At 37.4% G+C, this 19,734-nt stretch overlaps 2 protein-coding genes across 11 annotated transcripts in view; one reads left to right on the top strand and one right to left on the bottom strand.

Annotated features, from left to right (window-relative positions):
- Positions 1 to 7,609, top strand: part of PDE8B (phosphodiesterase 8B) — a 91,986-nt gene extending 84,377 nt beyond the window's left edge. For all 6 annotated transcript variants that reach the window (XM_026067762.1, XM_026067761.1, XM_026067765.1 and 3 more), the window contains 3 exons: positions 264 to 431; positions 2,017 to 2,146; positions 2,697 to 7,609. In XM_026067762.1, coding sequence (XP_025923547.1) covers positions 264 to 431; positions 2,017 to 2,146; positions 2,697 to 2,812 — 414 coding nt within the window. In that variant the 3' untranslated portion in view covers positions 2,813 to 7,609. The remainder of the gene's footprint in view (positions 1 to 263; positions 432 to 2,016; positions 2,147 to 2,696) is intronic.
- Positions 7,610 to 7,708: 99 nt separating this feature from the next.
- The window catches only part of WDR41 (WD repeat domain 41), a 22,376-nt gene continuing 10,350 nt past the window's right edge, over positions 7,709 to 19,734 (bottom strand). For all 5 annotated transcript variants that reach the window (XM_026067766.1, XM_026067768.1, XM_026067767.1 and 2 more), the window contains 10 exons: positions 19,386 to 19,517; positions 18,957 to 19,019; positions 18,317 to 18,428; positions 16,841 to 16,903; positions 15,381 to 15,482; positions 14,292 to 14,476; positions 11,519 to 11,640; positions 10,483 to 10,571; positions 8,476 to 8,609; positions 7,709 to 7,974 (listed from right to left, as the gene is read on the bottom strand). In XM_026067766.1, coding sequence (XP_025923551.1) covers positions 7,822 to 7,974; positions 8,476 to 8,609; positions 10,483 to 10,571; positions 11,519 to 11,640; positions 14,292 to 14,476; positions 15,381 to 15,482; positions 16,841 to 16,903; positions 18,317 to 18,428; positions 18,957 to 19,019; positions 19,386 to 19,517 — 1,155 coding nt within the window. In that variant the 3' untranslated portion in view covers positions 7,709 to 7,821. The remainder of the gene's footprint in view (positions 7,975 to 8,475; positions 8,610 to 10,482; positions 10,572 to 11,518; positions 11,641 to 14,291; positions 14,477 to 15,380; positions 15,483 to 16,840; positions 16,904 to 18,316; positions 18,429 to 18,956; positions 19,020 to 19,385; positions 19,518 to 19,734) is intronic.

The raw sequence follows: 19,734 nt of genomic DNA, 5'->3' as shown, positions 1-19,734 counted from the left end.
TCAGTTTACCCTCTGTGCCTGCCTCAGTTTTCTCATCTGTGCATGGAACCTAACTGTAAAAACTCAGGTAAGCGAAACAGCCCCTGCTGTCACCACCCCTAAAGCTAAACATGTCGCAGTGACAGCAGCTCAGCAGCCACGCACGCACGCACACACAGTGTGCCTTCTTCCTACCTAACTGCTGTAGAGCTAGTAATAATGATGCATTTACTTGTGCCAGCAGGGATGCGGGCCACCAACCCTTATAACTGACTCTGTTACAGCGTGAAGGCAGCGACTGTGAATGTACAGCCAATATCAAGAATTTTCCAGATAACCAGACACTGATCAAGCGCATGATGATTAAGTGTGCAGATGTAGCAAATCCATGTCGCCCCCTAGAGCTATGTATTGAATGGGCAGAAAGGATTTCTGAAGAGTATTTTGCACAGGTATGTGTATTTTTATTTTTTTTTCCACTGAGAAAATGCATGTCAGCTGGTCTGCTAGTCCACATGACATCTACCTGGCCTTGTTATAGAGTCCAAACATGCTTTTCTTCCCCACTTGGAACCAGCCCCTCATTTTCATGCAGAAGAATTTATCCCAGTCAGTCAGTCAAAGTTAGCTAGTTTAAGWTTATCCTGAAGTTTGCAGTACCAAATGGTGGAAAGGAGGTTTTACAGTTTTAACATTCTCTGACTGGCCAAACAAAATTATTTGACTAATATTAATCCATTTAATTGGCTACAGTTCAAGCCTATCACTGTTACAGGTTCTAGTCCCAAATCCCTTCCCTGAAGAGAGTGTGAGGAACGATTCTGTGCCTCGTGAACCACTCAACTCAATCATTGGGCTGGCCTTTTCTCTTCCAGGCCAGTACCTGAACTGTGGTCACAGGAGGCAGATGATATGGCAGTCCAGTACTGCAGGCATATGGGCAATGTTTATCACCTGGGATCCTTAAGAACAGAACTGAATATTTCTTAATATTCAATTTCTCTAACACAAATGCACTAGTTTCCTGAAAGTTAAATACTCTTTTAGCTCTTTGAACAACTGGTAGACTCTTAGTTTTTTATTTGCCACTAATGTGGAAATTAGCAGCTACAACTGGAGAGACAGAAAAGTGGGGCACACCTACCATCCAAATTTAGATTGCAGGTGCAATAGTAATTACTGAAAAAAGTAGTAGATAGAGCCTAGAATATGTTTGAATTTCATTTTAATCCTAGTGAGTAAATCCTTTGAGTATTTGATCGCTTTCTGGGTAAGAAAGATGCACACAGGTCACTTAGGTTGTATCCCCTTAGCAGTCAAGGTGTCATGAGCTAGTTTTAACTTGGCTATCTTTGGTATGAGTCTGCCAGCAGTAGTATGAGGTGCTGAGAACTGTTCTGCTCTTCATTCACCTCATCTGATAATTTTTGGGACTACTCTGGTGCCTAAACTACTAAAATGGTTTTTTGTACTYAGATACTAAGACTGTTGAGCTGATTGGCTCCTCCACCTTACTGAGCGCAAGGAAAGGAAAAAAAAAAAAATCAACCTTCTCCCATTTGTGGGCACAGAGTTAAAGGGCATAGTCTGACTTCTATTAATCTTATACAAGACACAAGCAGAGAAAGTAGTGACAACGTCTCTCTTACTTAAAAGATAAATAGTTTGGAACAACCACCAGATGTGGAGAATTCAAATCTGTCCTCTACTAAAGGAATCCAAAACCCCATCGTCCATTTTTAGCTGCTGTGCCCTAATCACCAGATTAGAGTGTGTTCTGTCTCACTGGAGCTAAGAGCAATCGTGGCACTACCCTAATGAAGTACTTGTGGAAGGGAAGAGMGAATGATTTCAGTCCCTCTTTCAGAAGAAATAGGGCACATGAAACTACAGCAGTTCACTTCTGAGGTTCTAAGTTTTGTCTCAGATCTCCTACTGCGCTGGTTTTAAGTAATCCATCTAATCCCTTGGCCTTTTGCTATTGTAGTGTGAAAGTCAGCAAAGTGCTGGAGGCTAACAGGAGTTTTGTTTTCTTAGACTGATGAAGAGAAAAGACAGGGTCTGCCTGTGGTAATGCCAGTATTTGATAGAAACACCTGCAGCATACCCAAGTCTCAGATTTCCTTCATTGATTATTTTATAACAGATATGTTCGATGCGTGGGATGGTAAGTAGTTCTGTTTTTTCTTCCTGGCTCTGAGGCAGAAATTTCTATAGCTTAAAACTAATTATTGCAAGCTGGTGATTATTCCATTTTTCCCAGGGGCAGTAATTGTATATATAAGCATTCAATATGCTACAATACATAGAACCTGAGCAATGATTCTGTTGAAGCTGGTTTCACTGTACACAGTACAAACTTCACAGAAGTTAAATACTTACCAGATGATCTATGTAAAGAAGGAAGGAGCAGTGGCTTAAAACTAAGTTTTCATCTATTTTTTTCCTTTAACAAAGTATTTCTTTGAACAGCAGAAAAATGAGATTACGGTGGTTTTGTGCTAGAATAATGTGACAGTCACCATACTTTAAGAAAGGGATTTGCTTAAAAAGGAACAGACCAAAAAAGAATAGAATTTTCCCTCTTAGCATTAACTTACAACTGAAAGAGCAGAAGAGATTAGTAAAATGTGAATTTCAGATGCAGGCAAGGTTGCACTGTTGTTCTGCCCATTCTATATAGATCTAGTACAACTGTTTCCTCCTGTTCATTTCAGCATTTGCACATCTGCCTGTTTTGATGCAACACTTGGCTAATAACTATAAACACTGGAAAACATTAGATGAGTTAAAGTGCAAGAGTCTCAGGCTTCCATCGGAAAACAACAACTGACATTAAGGCAAGAAAAACAGACCTCTTGATCTACCAGTTTCACTGTGAATCACTTACTAACTCGGATACAAGAGGATGGTGTTTTCCTATCAAGTGAACTAAAGACTGCAGCAAGAAGGAAGTACTTTATCCATCACTTTTAAGTTGCTCTAAATTCTACAACAAAGATGTTTTCATAAAGGGTATGTATGTAATCCAGAGATGAGTATGAACTCTTTGGAACTATCATTTAGTGGCAGAAAAGGTACTTTTAAAGCTAATTTCTACTACTGAATATGCATTAGTCAAGTCTTGTAACTGACAGAACTCTATTCACTAACACTTCACACAACTGTTTCTCAAGCAGAAGGGTAGTGTATTCACCAGTAGAATGAGAACAGGTTGACTAATAAGCATAAAAACCTTCTGCTTACCTAACATAAATTTGTTCCACCTCTGTGTATCTTCTTAAGCTCTTTGGCCCATAGTTCTAAAGACAACATGCACACCAGACCTCAAGAAATCAGATACAGTGAAAAAACCTGCACCATTTAAAACAACCTTGTTTTTTTATTACACAGGCAGAGTATAAATCTGTCAAAGCACCACCTGTTCTCTTTTCCATATAACATCTTGGTAGTAGGAGTCAAATTTACTTAAAATTGCTTAAATAATGGAGGAAAATAAGCATGTTCTGTATAATTGGTGCCATCTGCATTTTTCTCTGCCTTCTTAAGAGATGTTACTGTGCAAAGTTTTGTCAAATTTTACATATAAACCATTGTGGCAATGAATTGATCAACATCCTTTTTTATAAAGTGGTGTTTGTACACATGGTCATCAGTTTTATTAAACCGAAATAAATTTTACGACAAGGCCATATATTGTGCTACTTACAGTATGACCCTGTAGCTTTTTAAAAAGTTTCCAGGTTATAAATTATATAACAGCATTATAATTTGTACTGCTTTTTCCCTCCTAATAAAATGCTGTTTTGTTTTGTGATGTAAAAAGTATTTCAAAAGATGTAAATAAGTCAGAAACTGAACATAGTTTTTCATTAGTTTTAAGACATGAAATTTATGCTAAAGCTTCCAAAGCACAAATGCATATTTTTGTACATCTCATTTTAATCACACACAGAACATGAACATGAGTTCAAATTTTAGACTATTCTCAGATTTTTCAGTTAATAAATACTAGCAAAACTGCTGATTTTTAACACTGTGCACTCCAGGCTGCAGGTGAGAGTGTCAAAGCTGTGGCTTCAGTTAAGGAGCTGGTCCATTACTCATTAAAAGGAAAGGTCCCGAGATGCAGTCTTTACCTCTCTTGTGCTGTGTCAAGAATTGAACGAGGTAAAGAAAAAAAAAAAAAGGAACTGAGATGGCTGTGGAAGAAAAGTGACAGTGATTGTTGTTTACTGCAGGTAGCTTACATAATGTGCCAACCTTTTTTCTATGTTTTATACCAAATTCCTGAAAACAAAAGGAAACATTCATAAAATGTATGTGCAGAGAAATGTATATAAGCTATATTTTTGTTAGACTTGTAACAGAACCTTACTTTTGTCATACCTAAGGCATGTTGCTGTGTATTAAAATGCTGCATTGTGTATATTTGAAGAATGGTGGTTTTGGTAAAGTACCTATATTAATTATTTCTTAATATGTATTTCAACATTTTTCAATGGATTTTTATTCAGATAAGTTGAAACTGTTTTTTGTACCATAAACTGTTTGCTTTTATCATTCCTTTATTTAGAACTAGTGCTCTCAATGGTTGTATGTTTAATATCTTAATGATTGAACTCTAGCTGCAGCTTGCATTAGAGAAAAGAATTTCACAAATTTTCAAAGCTTTGTCATCTTAATTTAATTTGTTAAATACAGCATCACTGTAAGACCACAACCCTATAAAACACTTTTGGTTCGTTATTTTGTCACATTTCTGACACGCGGAGGGAAACGTTAATGGTGGAATGAACCTAAGAAATAAAGTTTAGCCTCCGTTCTGGTTCATGAGTTAAGGCTTTAATGTTTAATCAGTAAATTTGTTGTGAGATCCTCCTGTTTCTTCCTCCAGCCAGACTAAGCAAAAACGTAATTTGCATGCAGTGATGTCCTAATGTAGTCAAAGCTTCTTTAGGAGCAGAAGAAGCAGCACAGATTAAAATTAATGTCCCAGTTTTGTCAGGTTTCCTGGACTCTAACCGGTCTACTTGACTAACAACTAGTTGTTTCACGCTGTTGTCAGTGCACAGATGTTAAAACAGCTTCCTAAGTTTGTAAATATATTAAGGATAAGTATGATACTTACCTTTGTGTGGTGAAGATATGGAAACTTATTACAAGCTGAAAAATAAAATTTAAAAGGACACTAGCTGGAAGCCACATTTCTAACCTGGTCACCCTAATTCTGCTCACTGTACTTCTCAACAGCAAGTGAAAAAATCTTATTTAAAATGAGTTGGCTAATAGAACCTTACTATCGTCATTGTTATGCTCAAAGTTCTGGTGTAAAACTTCTTTATTCAATTTAATACCTCTAACTCAACCATGTTTAAAGAAAGAGACCCTTGAGAGATCTATTACCAACTGGGTGTATCTAAGAACCACGGCACTTTTGATAGATGTAAATATATTTTAAGCATTTAGGAGTATTTAAGAATGCATTACATCCCTGTAAAATGCACAATATGAGTTTTGTGAGTAGAACTGTTCAGTTAAATAGGTCTGTTTCTCTACCAGGTATTCACTTAAAAGCACTCACATAAAAATGAAATAGTTGTTTCTCAGGGTATAGGAAGAACAGATAATAAAAAGATGATGCGCCTTCTCTCCAGTTATAATTGATGATTGCATCTCCAGAAAAATTAACTGTTTTATAAACTTTCTCTGTAAAGTTTTAGTAACAACACACACACACACATACTTTATATACAACTAAACAGTTATTTCTCACTTGAAACAAGAAAAAAAGAGCCAGAGAGAAAGAGGTCTCCCCTGTGGTCATACCTCGCAGAGTAGCTAGAAATGCAATGCTTGCTGATAAAGACCAGATGAAACCATGTATTAGCTGCAGGCAGAAGGAATTAACATGCACCCCCCACCTGTTTAATATAACAGACCCACAAGGAATGTTATCATCAGCTGTAATTCAACTTCTTTCCTTTGCCAGTATATAGCTACCTTGAGAAAAGAGCATGCAGTTCAAGATTTAAAGCTGAGTTATCCTTCCTGAATAGAAAGGCAAGGGGAATTTAACTATATCGCCATCTGCTTTGTATTTTTTGGAAATGCCACCTTGGGATCTACACTCAACAGGTAAAATTAGCTGTACAACTTCACAAAAGGGGTGGTGGTGGGGGAACAGAATTTTACCATCCCTCTGCTCTGCCTTCCAGGGATGATTATGGTAGGAATCAAGAGGCAATGCCTGGATTGGGGGGGGGGGGAGGCAAGCACCCACAGGGCTAGAGAAGCAAGTCTAAAAGGCTCTTTGGTTTCTTCTAAGAAGCTGGAGCTTTCTCCTTTTGCTTCTACCCTTGTCAGGATCAGCTTATCCCTTTGTTTTAATTGCACTTGATGCTGCAGCAGCAGCTTACTTACTTAAGTCTAGAATTACAGCCCTTGACTCTCCTGTACTGAAAACAGCTTTCACTGATTCAAACAGAAGAGATGGCACTGAAATGTTCTATGAGAAGCACTCCTAAACTATTTCAGTGCTGGGTTTTCTCCAAGTAGAACTGAGGACAAAGGAGCCTTATTCTGCATAGATTTATGACCAAAGTTCCCAAATTCCTCCCTTCCCTAGCTTCTCTCTGTTTCAAAGGTAATTTACCACTCACTTTCCCACCTTCCCTCCCCCCTGTGTCTTCATCAGTCTTAATGCCTCGATTTTTTTTCCCCAAAGATGCCTTTTCCCTCAGATGATTATGTGAAACAGTTGAACAACTGTTATGGGTTTAACTCTGCTTTTTTTGGGGGGGGGTGGCAGGGGTTATTTATTTTTATGCCTGTTTAGCTTTGTAGGTTACTTCTCAGAACTTAAAAAAAAGCCCTGAGTACTTGAAGGCTTTATATTTTTCAACTTTAAAATATTATTTGTCCTTACAGACTTTCTGCATTCATGTTTCAGCTGAGAATTTAGTATTTTGCTGGCAGACGTGTTTTGGTTGTAAGTGAACACACTAACCCCTGTTGGCTATGGAAGTATTTTACATCCTTAAAATCCATGGTAGGGTCAGTGCTTTTTTTTTTTTGCTTTTTTTTAATCAGAGACAAATTAGATGAATGCACTATAGAAAGACTAGGCTAAACCAATCACACTTCATGATAGACATAGTAATGGTGCTATATAAACTCCACTGTAGATTAACCCACAGTAAAACTACACCTGCTGCAAACTAGCAGTATCTTTATACTACTACATTTTACCAAAAAATCAAAACCTGACAAACTGATACTGCTCACTTTTCTTTCTTCCTCTTACCCTTGGTACAGGATAGCAACTTCAAATGCAAACATTAAAACTATTTGAGAATAGTCTTTTTTGTAGATATTTAAGTCTGAGCCATCAGTGACTATATCTAGCTTTAAGAAATAAATTACATAAAGCAGGAAGCCTCAGATTTGCTTCTATGCCTCCCTTCTGCACATAACACTGTGGAATATCCCCAAAACTTCCTTAGTTACGATCCATGTAAGGCAGTTAACAACTCTAATTTTCCATATCCATCCACAGTGTTTTTAAACATTAGAAATAATACTAGAAACTATTTGATTTGTCATCACTATCTTCAGTGGTTTAAGAGAACACCATTTCTGCTGACAGAAAAAGCCAAGTAAGTTTTAACCTGCAAAATTCTCCTTTGAGAAGAATAGCAGCAACTAACAAAAATACCAATTTAACATATGACATTAAGTGTAAACTTTAATGATAGTCACTTGCTATTAGTTCAGACTTTCCTTTACACTCACATTTAATGCAGATCCAGTTTATGTATATTTACCCTGTATTCAAGTAACTTAGAATTTGAGTTGTGAACCACCATTTTGTGCCAATTTCTGAAATAATGTTACACTGCGGAGTCTAGATTCCTGTTCACCATTCTTCCACAAAATAATAAGATGGTCAGCAGAGCACGTAGCCAGTCCTAGTTCACCAAAGTACAGGAACATCTGCAAAAAAACACAACTTGCTTTTAAAGTGCAGATTACAGCTGGACTAAACAAATCCATGAAATGAAACAATTGTCTGAAATAGTTCTGTTTGAAGTTGAACATCAGGTATGCAAAACAGCAACACATACTGTTTGCAGTCTGCAAAAAATCCAATACCCAACCAAATTCTTCTGTAGCATTCACATGTATATCTATGCACATGATCCTCAGGCATCAGTCACTGCTCGAGTTCAGTGAGGACTTTAAGTCACTATATGTTATTCTTTTCACATTGGACTAAATATATCACACAATCAATGCATTATTGTTGGTCATTAAGTTTCTCGTGAATTAGAAGGGCCCAAAGCTAAGGGCCTCCCACACAGCTCTGCAGTGTGATAGACACATTCCCAGCCTCCAGAGCCACAAAGTCMTAAGTTATAGCTGTTTAAGAACACTTCCAAAATTACATTAAGAAGTAATACTCACTTTTTCTTGCTCTTACTAAAGCTGACCTACCTGCACAGCTGATGAATGACCAATCAAATCACCAACCAGCTCCAAGAAATACATAGTTGTGTTCTCCTGTGTCTTCTTAGCAGCTTGGTTTGCCTGCTTGTTTGCCCTTCCAAATCCCCACATGTTGAAAAAACCTGGAAAAAGAGTAAATCCTTCCTTTTATTTTGGCAATAATCACAAATACAATTTCTTTCCTCTAGCTAAAAAGAGAACTATGAGAGTCACTTAACTCAAAAAGCAGGACAGGCTGTAGGGCAAAATGACAGATTTTACTATGCAGCATTTCTACATCTGGATTATTCATCTCAAGGGGTAAGGGAAATTTAGCTACTTTGTTCCTTGTCCTTACTAAACATGATAGGGCAAACATGTTGAATTACTCACCTGGATGACACAAGACACAGATTTAGCAAGAAATCCAGGAACTGCCTAAATGAGCTAACTGAACAGCAAGAGTAGCTACCAGGCAATGATGTTTACCTTTGCTCTGTCCTCCTAAACTGACTGGTTGTCACTTGTGCAAAGACAAGGAGAAAAATAAGGCAGCAGTCTCTCCCCTATGTGTCCTGCACTAATGCATTAGAATGCTGCCTTATGGGTAACAAGCAAGTTTCTGGTGCTGAATCCCTGTTTTTATACTGCCCATTGACTTTCTCCTTCAGATTTAAAACAATCATCACCCAAACTGGAGTGCAAAGATAGCCTTCTGCATGTTCCGCTAAGGCTGCAGGAAGATACACATCCGTGCCCAAGCCTCCTCCACAAGAACTGTTTAACGATACTGACAGAAGTAGGAAAGTTGGGTGCTGTACAGAATGCAACTCTTCCAACTCAACCTTCTTCCTAACTTTACTTCAGCCCCCTCAGCACACAAAACAAGAGGTGTGCTAGACCATGGCCCTGGTGCAAAGGAGATACCAGAGATGAACAATTATTTAGGGGATTCCTTAAAAAGAAAACAGCAAATCAACAGCAGTTCACCCATCTCAGTACTGTATATGGTTTCTTTCAAATCTCTCTCTCTGATTATAAAAGTTCCAGACAGCCAATGTGAAACCAAATACCACGTCACAATAAGAAGCTGAGCTGTATAGATCAGCTGTGATTGGCAATACTGGGGATAGAACATCCCGAAAAAGTGTTTCTCAATCAACCCAGACAGTAAAAAAACCTTTGCAAAAATACTAACATTAGACAAGATCCTTGCAAAAATTACTATCAGCTGCTGAGCAGCCAGACAGACTAAATGAATCCAGAAAACTATACGCATCTCTAATAAAAATCCTAGAAGAGAGAGAATAACAGCTCATGACTGTTCCCGGTCACGCAGTACACGTGGCTCTGATTATGCTGTCCAGAGCATCTGTCCAAGACCACTCGTACCAGTGCCCAGAGCAGCTGCTGGCCTAGTCAAAGGCTAGCAAGTGCTATGCAGGCAATGTCTGCATGCAAAAGTGCTTCTTAAATCACAAGCAACTAGTAGTGAGGACTGCAACAGCCAGAGGTAGTATGCAAGTAGGGCTGTGCGGACCCTCAAAGGGAGTCCCAACGTTATTCCAAGTTCAGGGAGGAGATGTGGAAAACATGTTCTTCTGTGCCAACTACTCATTTCCAAACTTGTCTTTAGTTTTCTTCAAAAGCTCTTACAGTCATTTACTCTTGCATGCTAGAGTATCCTGGCTACACTAGCACTATCAGTACAAGGATAGAAGTAGATCAAGGTTTGTAGGGAGAGGTAATAATTTTTGTTAGACCAGCCGATAAAACTGGAAACTCTCTACAAGCTTTATGGCACACAACTGCTTCAGTGAGATCTAGCCTCCCAAATCAGACCTGGAGAGCTTGTACGCCCAACATCCTGTTTAGTTTCTCACCCACACCTGCATCAGCTGGTCCAACACAAGACATTAGCTCTTCTGAAAAAGCCTGCAAGCCTTTCTACCACTGAATATTGAGTTCCCTACTTTTTTATACATGCTCTTTCCCCCACCACCACTATGGGCAAACCTGTTGGAACTGGCTCGGCTCGTAGCTGCTGCTTTTCTCGGAGCTCCCAAATGCGAACACTGCCATCTTCTGAACAGGATAGCAGCTGCCTGTCAAAACAGTTAATAAGCAGCACTAACTCAGATACTCATCTGCGCAAGTCACCTTGTGAAGTTTCTATAAAGGGCACAGCAAGTTCCTCAGGTTCTACGCAAGTTTATTACAACTCTTAAAATGTAGCAGGATGCCCAGATTTTCCATATAAAACAAACTGTATTTGTAGCATGAGAAACTATAATGGACTTGGAAAATAAGTGGGGGAAAAAAATACATGTTTTCAATCCCATTTTAAAAGCATACTGCTCTGTAAAACAGAAGAGTCTAGACTCTGCAAACACAGACGCACAAACTGAGTCTAGCAAGCTTACTTATGTTAACATGTTATATGTTAACAGCTTAGAACAGCATATATATTTGCAAGATAAAGGTCCTAGTTTTTATCTTCTGATAGACTTTTTATATAAAACAAAAGTATAAAAGGATCTAACATCACAACCATTAGACCATATATAGGTAGCAAGTTGGCAATTTTATTTTGATGAATTTGTATCTTGGCTGTCAAAAATAAGTTCCAGCCAGAAATCTGGCACTAATGAAAAAAGACTGAAAGTTATTATTTTCTGTTAAGACATTTTGACTGTTCAGAAATATTTAGTGAAAAATATTTAATTAATCTGCCATAGGCCTTTGTGTTGCTTTACAGAAGTAAAATGCCGTTAAGCTATATTTTCACAGTGTAGACAAAAGTGTTTTACTAAGTCTGATTTTTGAAAATAGGAAAGCTATTTTACTTTGAACTTGTGCATCATGCACACTGGATTATGTTATTTCACATTGAATTATAACAATATATTTTCAAAAATCAGCTCAAACAAGCTCTACCTAATAAAAGCAGATCAAACTAAAGATATTAGATGCAGCTGTGCAGACTGTCTCTAGCCACACTTCCAAGTCCTGCATTTCTTTACTGCATTACAAAATGTAACATAACTTGTACCTGTTTGGAAGTTTTGCAATGTGCAGTACAGAGGAGTCATGAGCAGTTTTCTGGCAGGCAATCACATGCTTCATTTGAAAATTATATACGTATATGCCTTTCCCAACAGCAGCAAACACACACTGGAAAGAAAATTCAATGGAACAACTTACAGAAACAGACACTGAAATATCACCCTGCCAGTAATGGATTTCCAGTGGTGCTATGATGTCATCTAGCCATCGTTATCTGGCTTTTTTCTGTYCTCATGCTACTGCTTTGCCCTACACATATGGAAACAGCAAGTTACAGAAAAAGCATGGATGTTTAGGAAACAACAGGTACTCTGCTACACTCTAAGCAGTTGCTTCATCTTTGTATTTTTTTCCTGTATCTAAGTCTAAGAATAAACCAAGGATACCAAAAAATAAGCTTCTGCAAGTAAATATTTATATTCTCATACTGAAACAATACTCTGGCTGTACAATCAGTACACATGATAAATATTTGGTACTAAACATGGGAGTGCAAAACATTCCCATTCAGTACATTTTTGGTTTTTTGGGCATACCTTGTTTAGGTGATTACATGCTGGATCTTTTCCCTGAATAGCCTGCTTCCATCTGTTCAGCCCTGATACTAATGGCTCCCAAGCAGTTCACACTACACACTTGTCAACATTCTGTAAAACGAGTGTTTGCTAATCCTGTCTCTTTGGCTAAAACTTCCTTTATATATTCAACAATGTTTTGACAGACGCTGGTTCAACTCTCTTTGTCCAAGTTTCCATTTCTTATGCACATCTGTGGTGGGAGCTTTGATAGCTCTGAAATTAAGCTCAGATTTCAAATAGCACTCCCTCAAAGGAAAAAACACCGAGCCTGTTTTTATTATTTTCCCAATTTTTGTGTGAGGGTCAGTTCAATGGCCTTCAACATCACCTTTCATCAGCCTTTTCTCTCTACCAGCCTTCCACCTTGAGACAGGCTCCTAAGTTTTAAGTAATGTGACTGCTCTGCAAAAGGTGCTCTTCACAGATTACACTTTCATTTACACAACCTGGCAAAGCCCTGGTTGTCTCACCCCCTATAAAATAACAGGTGCTGAAGCATGAATTGTACACAGATCTTAACAGGCAAGCTAAAAACACATACACACCTATCAGGGCAGCAAATGCACTCCTTAGCACTCTTTCTTAGTAGTGCAGAGCTTTTTCACCAACCCAGTCGTTTCTGAATGATGTTTTGCCTACAAGCTCAGTGTCAAATTAGATGAGTTCATCTTCTCTAACTACTTAACTACCAAGCCTGCCAACAGAGTTCCTAACAGACAATCACTTTTTTTTTTTTTTTTGGTGAAGAACAGTGTTACTGCTTTTAGATAGCTGGTGACAAAGTAATTCATCATAGGAATCCATTTCTTCCCCACTTTTCAAAGGGGAATTTCACAATACAGACAGATCTCCCCTAAAAGCACCTTCTATTTCAAGATATCACACTAGAACCACCTTTTCTTCCTACCACTCAATAGCTGGAAACAAATAAAAATATACTCAGAAATTCATGGTCAGAAAAGCTCTGCAGCAACTTGTTCAGGTAACCACTATGAAGGGAAAAGAGTCATGAGGCAGCCTCAGATCCCACATTCAATGTTTTAACCACTTCTGAACTTCCCAAACAGCTTTTTTGATGTAAGCAATTTTTCTCCCTTAAATCTCATCTTGAGGATTTCAAGCAGGGGCTCAGAATGTTCTGAAGCCAAATCCTAGAACTTCTTCAGAACAAGATCACCTTGTTGCTCTTTCCAGAATTAAGCACCCAGGACAGAACTAGAGGAGATGCCACCTTTAAAGACAACTATGCCTCTTTTTTTCCCTCATCAGTGCTTCTCTCTCCAGTGTTTTAGGGCTGCTCTTTTCATAAAGAGACAACTGCATTGAGTGACCTTTCAGCCCTCAGCATACATTCAGGCTTTTCTGCAACTTTTGCTCTGTTATAACTCACATCACTGAATGCATTTCCAGGAGTCTCTTAATCGTTCCCCAGCAATRCACCTACAGGCCCCAGAACAGAATCTCATTGTACCCCAACAACAAAGCATCTTCTCTTGCACCACTAACAGTTGATAACATTTCACAAAAGTAAATAATAACTTGAGGATCCTTAATATTTCTAGAACAATAACAGGGTTCTGACTAAATATTGTGACCAAGCACTCCTGGATTATCTCCAAGACATGATTACAGTAGACTCTGCATTTTGGACCCATCTTTGTGCTCTTTATAATTAAGTATACTGCTCAAACCTGTCTGAACAGAAGCAGCAGTATTTATTTACTAATGCACAGACTGTAAATATGCCTGTTGTTTAATTCATTTTACAGTACCCTCAGCTGTAACTGACCAAGAGGGACATATTTTGGAAACTGCAATTCCAGAACCATGGATTAAGAAAGATGTATGCCATCAAAACACACACCTCTTGTTAATATTTTTTCCAGTGGTACTGTAAACAACTAATATGTCTTCTTTTGTCAGTCAAAAACAAATGCTGTTGTGACAGTCCATTATGTTAGTTCTCAGACCATCAACATATTATAACCTTGATTTGGCTCAATGACCAAAATTTTAAATAAAAACTGCTGGTTGTATTAAAATAGTTATGCACATTTTAAATAATCCTCTTACATTACTTACTGCAACAACCAAATTGAAAATAGAAAATGAAAACACTCAGCCTTCTATGGTAAGGTCATGCTGGCTTGCTCAGAGTAGTCTCTATTTAAAGCTTTTTACCTCCTCATCAGAAGTTAAGTGTTGAACTGAAGTTTCATTTGGACTTTGAGATAACTTTATTTCTGGCTGTGCATCTGTGTGGAGAGAAGAGTCCCAGAAGCTGCACTCAGATGCTTGCTTTGTCCAGTCAAGTGCATCCCAAACTATTAATTCACCCACATGAGAACCTGTCACAAAAGTCAAATCTAGAAAAAAATAACACATAAAAATCATGTGATATAAAGAATACATTTCACATAAGGTTACAGCCCTAGAAAATTATAGTAAGTGAGCCCTAGTAAGTGAGTCAAAAGACATTGCCTTTTTAAACCCAACATTGTTTCCCTTTTGTAATCAAAACAAGAAGAAAACAATGGAAACACACAAAAAAACCCAAACTACTATCATAGAATACAAGCCTTCTTCTTTCTAGCTGTCCTCACTGTACCACAGTCCCTTTGTCAACTTGGCTGACACAAAAAAGCCAAGGACAAATGTACACTCTCCATCACCCAGGGAATAACCTGTCCTGGGCTCAGAGGGAGCTCCAGAGAAAGACAGAGAAGACCCCAAAGTAGAAGGGGTACCTGTAGTAGGGCAGACACAGCAGATGTTAAAAAAGGAAGAGAATTTCAAGTACTAGCTCAGTACTGCCCTAAGGAGCAGTTTCAGATTACATCAGCTTCCAGAGCCTCTAAACAGTGGATGTATATGCAGGCCCACATCCTCACACCCAGAACTTTCAGTTAGCTTGCACTACAATTGCAAAGGGACATGGCTGTATATATTCAATTTCAGTTATCAGAAGGAAAAAAAACCCAACATTTTAAACTTTCCCAAGAGGAAGACCAGCTGGAGTTCTTCTCCTGTCACTGACATTGCCTCTTTTGAGCCACTTCTAAATCATAATCTGCCTGGTTCCATTTCACCACTAATACATATGTAAAGCCATTACATGTTTACATTTTGCTATCTTTGTAGCTACACAGGAAGGTTCATCTACCAGTTAGGAAGTTTCATTCCAGTTATGAGTCTGGTCGCAACAAAAACACCATAGCTGAAATATTCCACTAACAACTAACAACACTACTAACAAGTCACCAATCTTACCATTGACACTGACCAACGACAAGATGTTATCCTGATGGTCAACAAGGCGTTTTACTTCAAGGACATTCCAACCTTCAGGTCTATCAATCAATCTAAAAATGACTTCAGAGATATACAGAAAAATTGTCTAAATAAGCTTTATCATTCAGAGTAAAATGTAGTTATGTTTAGATTAGTTATGTTTAATTAAAACACATCATTTTTAGATAGTCACAGACTAACGCATATTATAAATGAGAGTGCAAGATGTACAAGGCAGCTTATGACAGTCTCTTTAACTGGTTTCCTCATAACATTTTTCAAAGAATTTCTTGGAAAAGCGGTTTTATAGTCTCAAGTAAAAACTCAGATACTTTAAAAATTAATAGAGGATTTTCATTTTTAACTACTGTAAAACTGGAATCACTTGTGGTGCTATTATTAACATCTCTCATTACTGCAACTATAGGATAAAATGTTTCAGCCTAGTAATTTTGGAATTCAGAGAATCAATCAACATCACAAGCTGTAGAAAACAGAAGTAAAATGATTAGGTTTTTTATGGATAAATAATCTAAAAGAGAAACAATTTTCTTAAGCACTTCATATGACTGAATTATAATATTCAAAAGGATGCAATATTCTCCAATGAGTCCATCAAATTTTCCAGGAATTAAAACTTTATTTTAACTAGTCTTGGAGTTTCTTTTATGCGATCTCAGGGGGACTATAAGAGAACCATGGGAAGTTCAGATGAAAGTTTACATTAAATACCAAAGTCTAAACACAAGAAGTCTATTTTATTTTGCTCACAATTCTTTGATCGGAACACCAGATTGCTAAGTATTTAAACATATTGAGCAAAATCTGTTGTTTTGTTGACTCAGTGTATACTTTACCTCCTGGAATGTTTTCCATATTCTGATCTTTGAATGCTTTCATAAAAAACTCTCATTTTCAAAGACCCTCCACACTGACAACTAGCAAAAGATTCACAGTTTGCATACCTAGAAAAGCCTCTCTCCGAGCAAGCATCAGAAACCATCACATTGTCTCATTATATTCTTGGTATTATTTCAATGGCAGTATCTTGCACTCATGATCCTGGGATAAGGATGCTCTAGGGAAGTCTAGTAAGAGCAGAGTCAAACTGGGGAAGTAATCTGACAGCTCAGATAATGAGTCCTAGACATTCCCCAAAAGGAGAAATGCAGGTCTCCACAATCAGAACTGGACAGGTGGCATAACAGTAGTAACAAAGTATATAGAAGAGTTTTATCTGCAGATCTCAAGGAACCTCCTGAAGGAATAAGCACGGTCTGCCGGTCTGCCAAGTGAGGGAGAAGGGAAGGAGGCTGCTGATCACAGCCTGATATCATTTACTTTGCCTATACAATTCCAGCAGCATGGTCTGCACACAGATCTCTGATAAGCAGTCGATTACAAAACATGAAGATTTAACAGAAATGCAACATACTCACTTAGCTCTTTGCCAACAGCTGCCGCAACACAATTTTTAGGCAATTCAACCAAAGCACTGATACCTTTGAAAAATACAGTAAATAAGGGAGAAAAGGATATTCATTGATGAAATGAAATCACAATGAACTAACAAATACTTTTTTAATATATATGTGGAAGGGGAGTATGAATAACTTCAAATAAGGTAATAGCAAAATAAAAGCGTAGTGCAAGGAATGAAAGTAAAATTGCATCAAAAAAGAACAGATTACCTCAGACAGAGGTAATCAGGAAGTCTGATTCAGGATCCAGCAGAATTTGAAGACCAAACTTCAGGTAGGAGGTGAAGTTGGGAATCAATAATCTTTTTATTTTAAACAGGGCTAAGATGTTTATGTTCTAATGGTGGAAAATATTAAGAATACTGTGGTAATTATCAAGACTCTAAACATATGCAGTACCAAAGTTATTAGATATTGATACTACCACAGTATGCATGAGACTAAACTTGTGCCTATTCTGGTTCAGCTGGCCCTGCAGTTTGACACAATTTTTAAAAATCAAGCTTTGCTGTTCTTCTGCCTTCACCATGCCTAGACCTTCCCCAACCTGTGCTGCAACACATTTATGGGAAAATTCCCCAAGCAATAAGTAACCTGTCCATTTTCTCACAAAGGAAGCAAGGTATTAGCAGGGAAGAGAAGGCCCATGCTATAAATTCTATTGACTCCTTACACAAAAGTTTCAATGGCACCTCATGCTAAATACTACAACACCACTTGCAACTCATATTTGGCATGATACCCCCCATCAAACCAAAATAAGTATCAGTATCCTGAAAGATTTGGAGGTTTTGCCTACCACTACTCTGTTCTATGACAAAAAATATAGAAAAACACTGGTTCTGGCTTTGAATTTGATTCACAGCTTCCTAGCTCTCTTTGTTAAGCAAAAAATAATAAGCAAAAATTTTCTTTGCATGGCTGGATAATACATAAGCTTATTACTAGAAAAGTATGATTGACATTGAGATCTGATTACATTTACTATATTTCTATCACAACCTCCATTTTGTATATAAAAATGTACGRATTTTTAATAATAATAAGAAAGCTTTACTACTTTACCACTACTAATCTTTACTAAAGGAAAAAAAAAAACTCAGGCTCCCTCAGAGAGAAAGCCAGCCTAAGGATCTGGTCCCCATTACAGTGAACACATATAAATCACTACCTGAGGGCTAGACCTGCAAGTCCAATTTAATGTACAGTTACTGAGATCTGATATATTCTAAAATTCACACAGCACAAGAGATTAAAAGTAGTCCTAAATTTGAAATGATTAAATTTGACATTTTAAGAAATAGATAGACTGTGGCTTTAATATATAATGTTATCATTAGAATTAAAGAGAATTTGCCAAGTTGGTTTTGCATCATTATACAGATCCATTTTACTTGCACTTTAACAGCTATAATGAGTCATTTACATTTTTACCTGCATCAGTAAGATGACTGGTCTTACACAAGAGATCTAATTTTCGGTTCCAAACACATAGATCACTCCCTCCAGACAACCATACATCCAGTCTTCGAAGAACTGTCAAACACTGCAGAACAAAAACTAGATATATGTCCCCTGCAAAAGTTCTACAGGGAATTTTTCAGTAAAATGATGATCAGTTTTAGCCTGCTAAGGCTTTAAGTACTATGAAATACAGTAGAAAAGTGTCACTTTCCTGAGAAATACAGAAAAAATGCGCTACATACTATGTTACATAGTACCATTTTTCAATCAACAATGCAAAACAATTTTTCAGTGAATTCTTTATACTATTAGTATTCAAGAACTAGTTTGACTGTAGATTGTCTTTTCCAATACAGTAAAAAAACGAAGCCATAAACCACCTTTGTTCTACAGCCTTTTGAAAAATAAATTGATGTATTCAGAGTTCCACAAAAAGAGATTTTAAGAATTGCGTCCGCTTCTCAGCCACTCTTCTGTTTAAGGGTTATGTGCTCTTGACTAAATCAAACACTGCTGTTCGTTTTAACACTCCCCCCCGTGGCACATGAGCTGTTATACATAACAGATTATGTATACAACAAACAGACATACCTAGGGTTTCTCTGCTTACCTTTACAGTAGAATGGAAACATGACACTTTCTGAATCTGTTTGCCACTACTGCAGTCCCAAACCTGACTTCATTCATTAAGGAAACCATGAAGGATTTTATATATTATAAATATAACTGCTACATTTGTAACTAAATGACAGATACAGAAATAAGTACAGAGAGACTCAGTCTTCTAAATCTTGATTCTCTTTTCAATATTTGGCCAAAATGACATATTCATAATAGTTTGTTACGGATTCATTTTCACAGTAGAGATTGCATCTACTTGTGGGCAATGGCTAATAAAACCCTAGTGTAATCCAGTTATACTATTGGATGTTATTATCCAATAAACTTAAACAGCCTGCAGCCTGAGTCACTGCTACCTTTAAAAACAAAAAACAACAAAAACTCCACAAGAGCTGAACCTCTCCAGATCTAAGGATACAATAACTGTCCTATCAGCTGATGCTGTTAATATCAATTGATTGTTTTCTCCGGAAGCATCTGACAAAGAAAATGGTGCAATAGCTGTAATTTTGTGTGTGTGTCCATGTAGTTCAAAAAGTTTCTCTCCAGTCTGAAAAATAAACACATGAAAAATGAAGGGTAAAATCTGGAAAATACCTACTGTATCATATGACATAGGTACCAAATTACTTTCAAGAAGAAAAATTTCTAAGAGTCTAAAATCTCACTTTCTAAAGTCATTTACAGATTTACTTCTTACTAGACCTTTATCACTTCTCAAGATTTTACCCTGTAATTAAATAATGTATTAAGTATACCACTCTAGG

This window comes from Apteryx rowi, unplaced genomic scaffold (genome assembly GCF_003343035.1).
Source record: "Apteryx rowi isolate R43461 unplaced genomic scaffold, aptRow1 scaffold_262, whole genome shotgun sequence".
NCBI lineage: Eukaryota > Metazoa > Chordata > Aves > Apterygiformes > Apterygidae > Apteryx > Apteryx rowi.
This window is presented reverse-complemented; position numbering and strand designations above follow the sequence as displayed.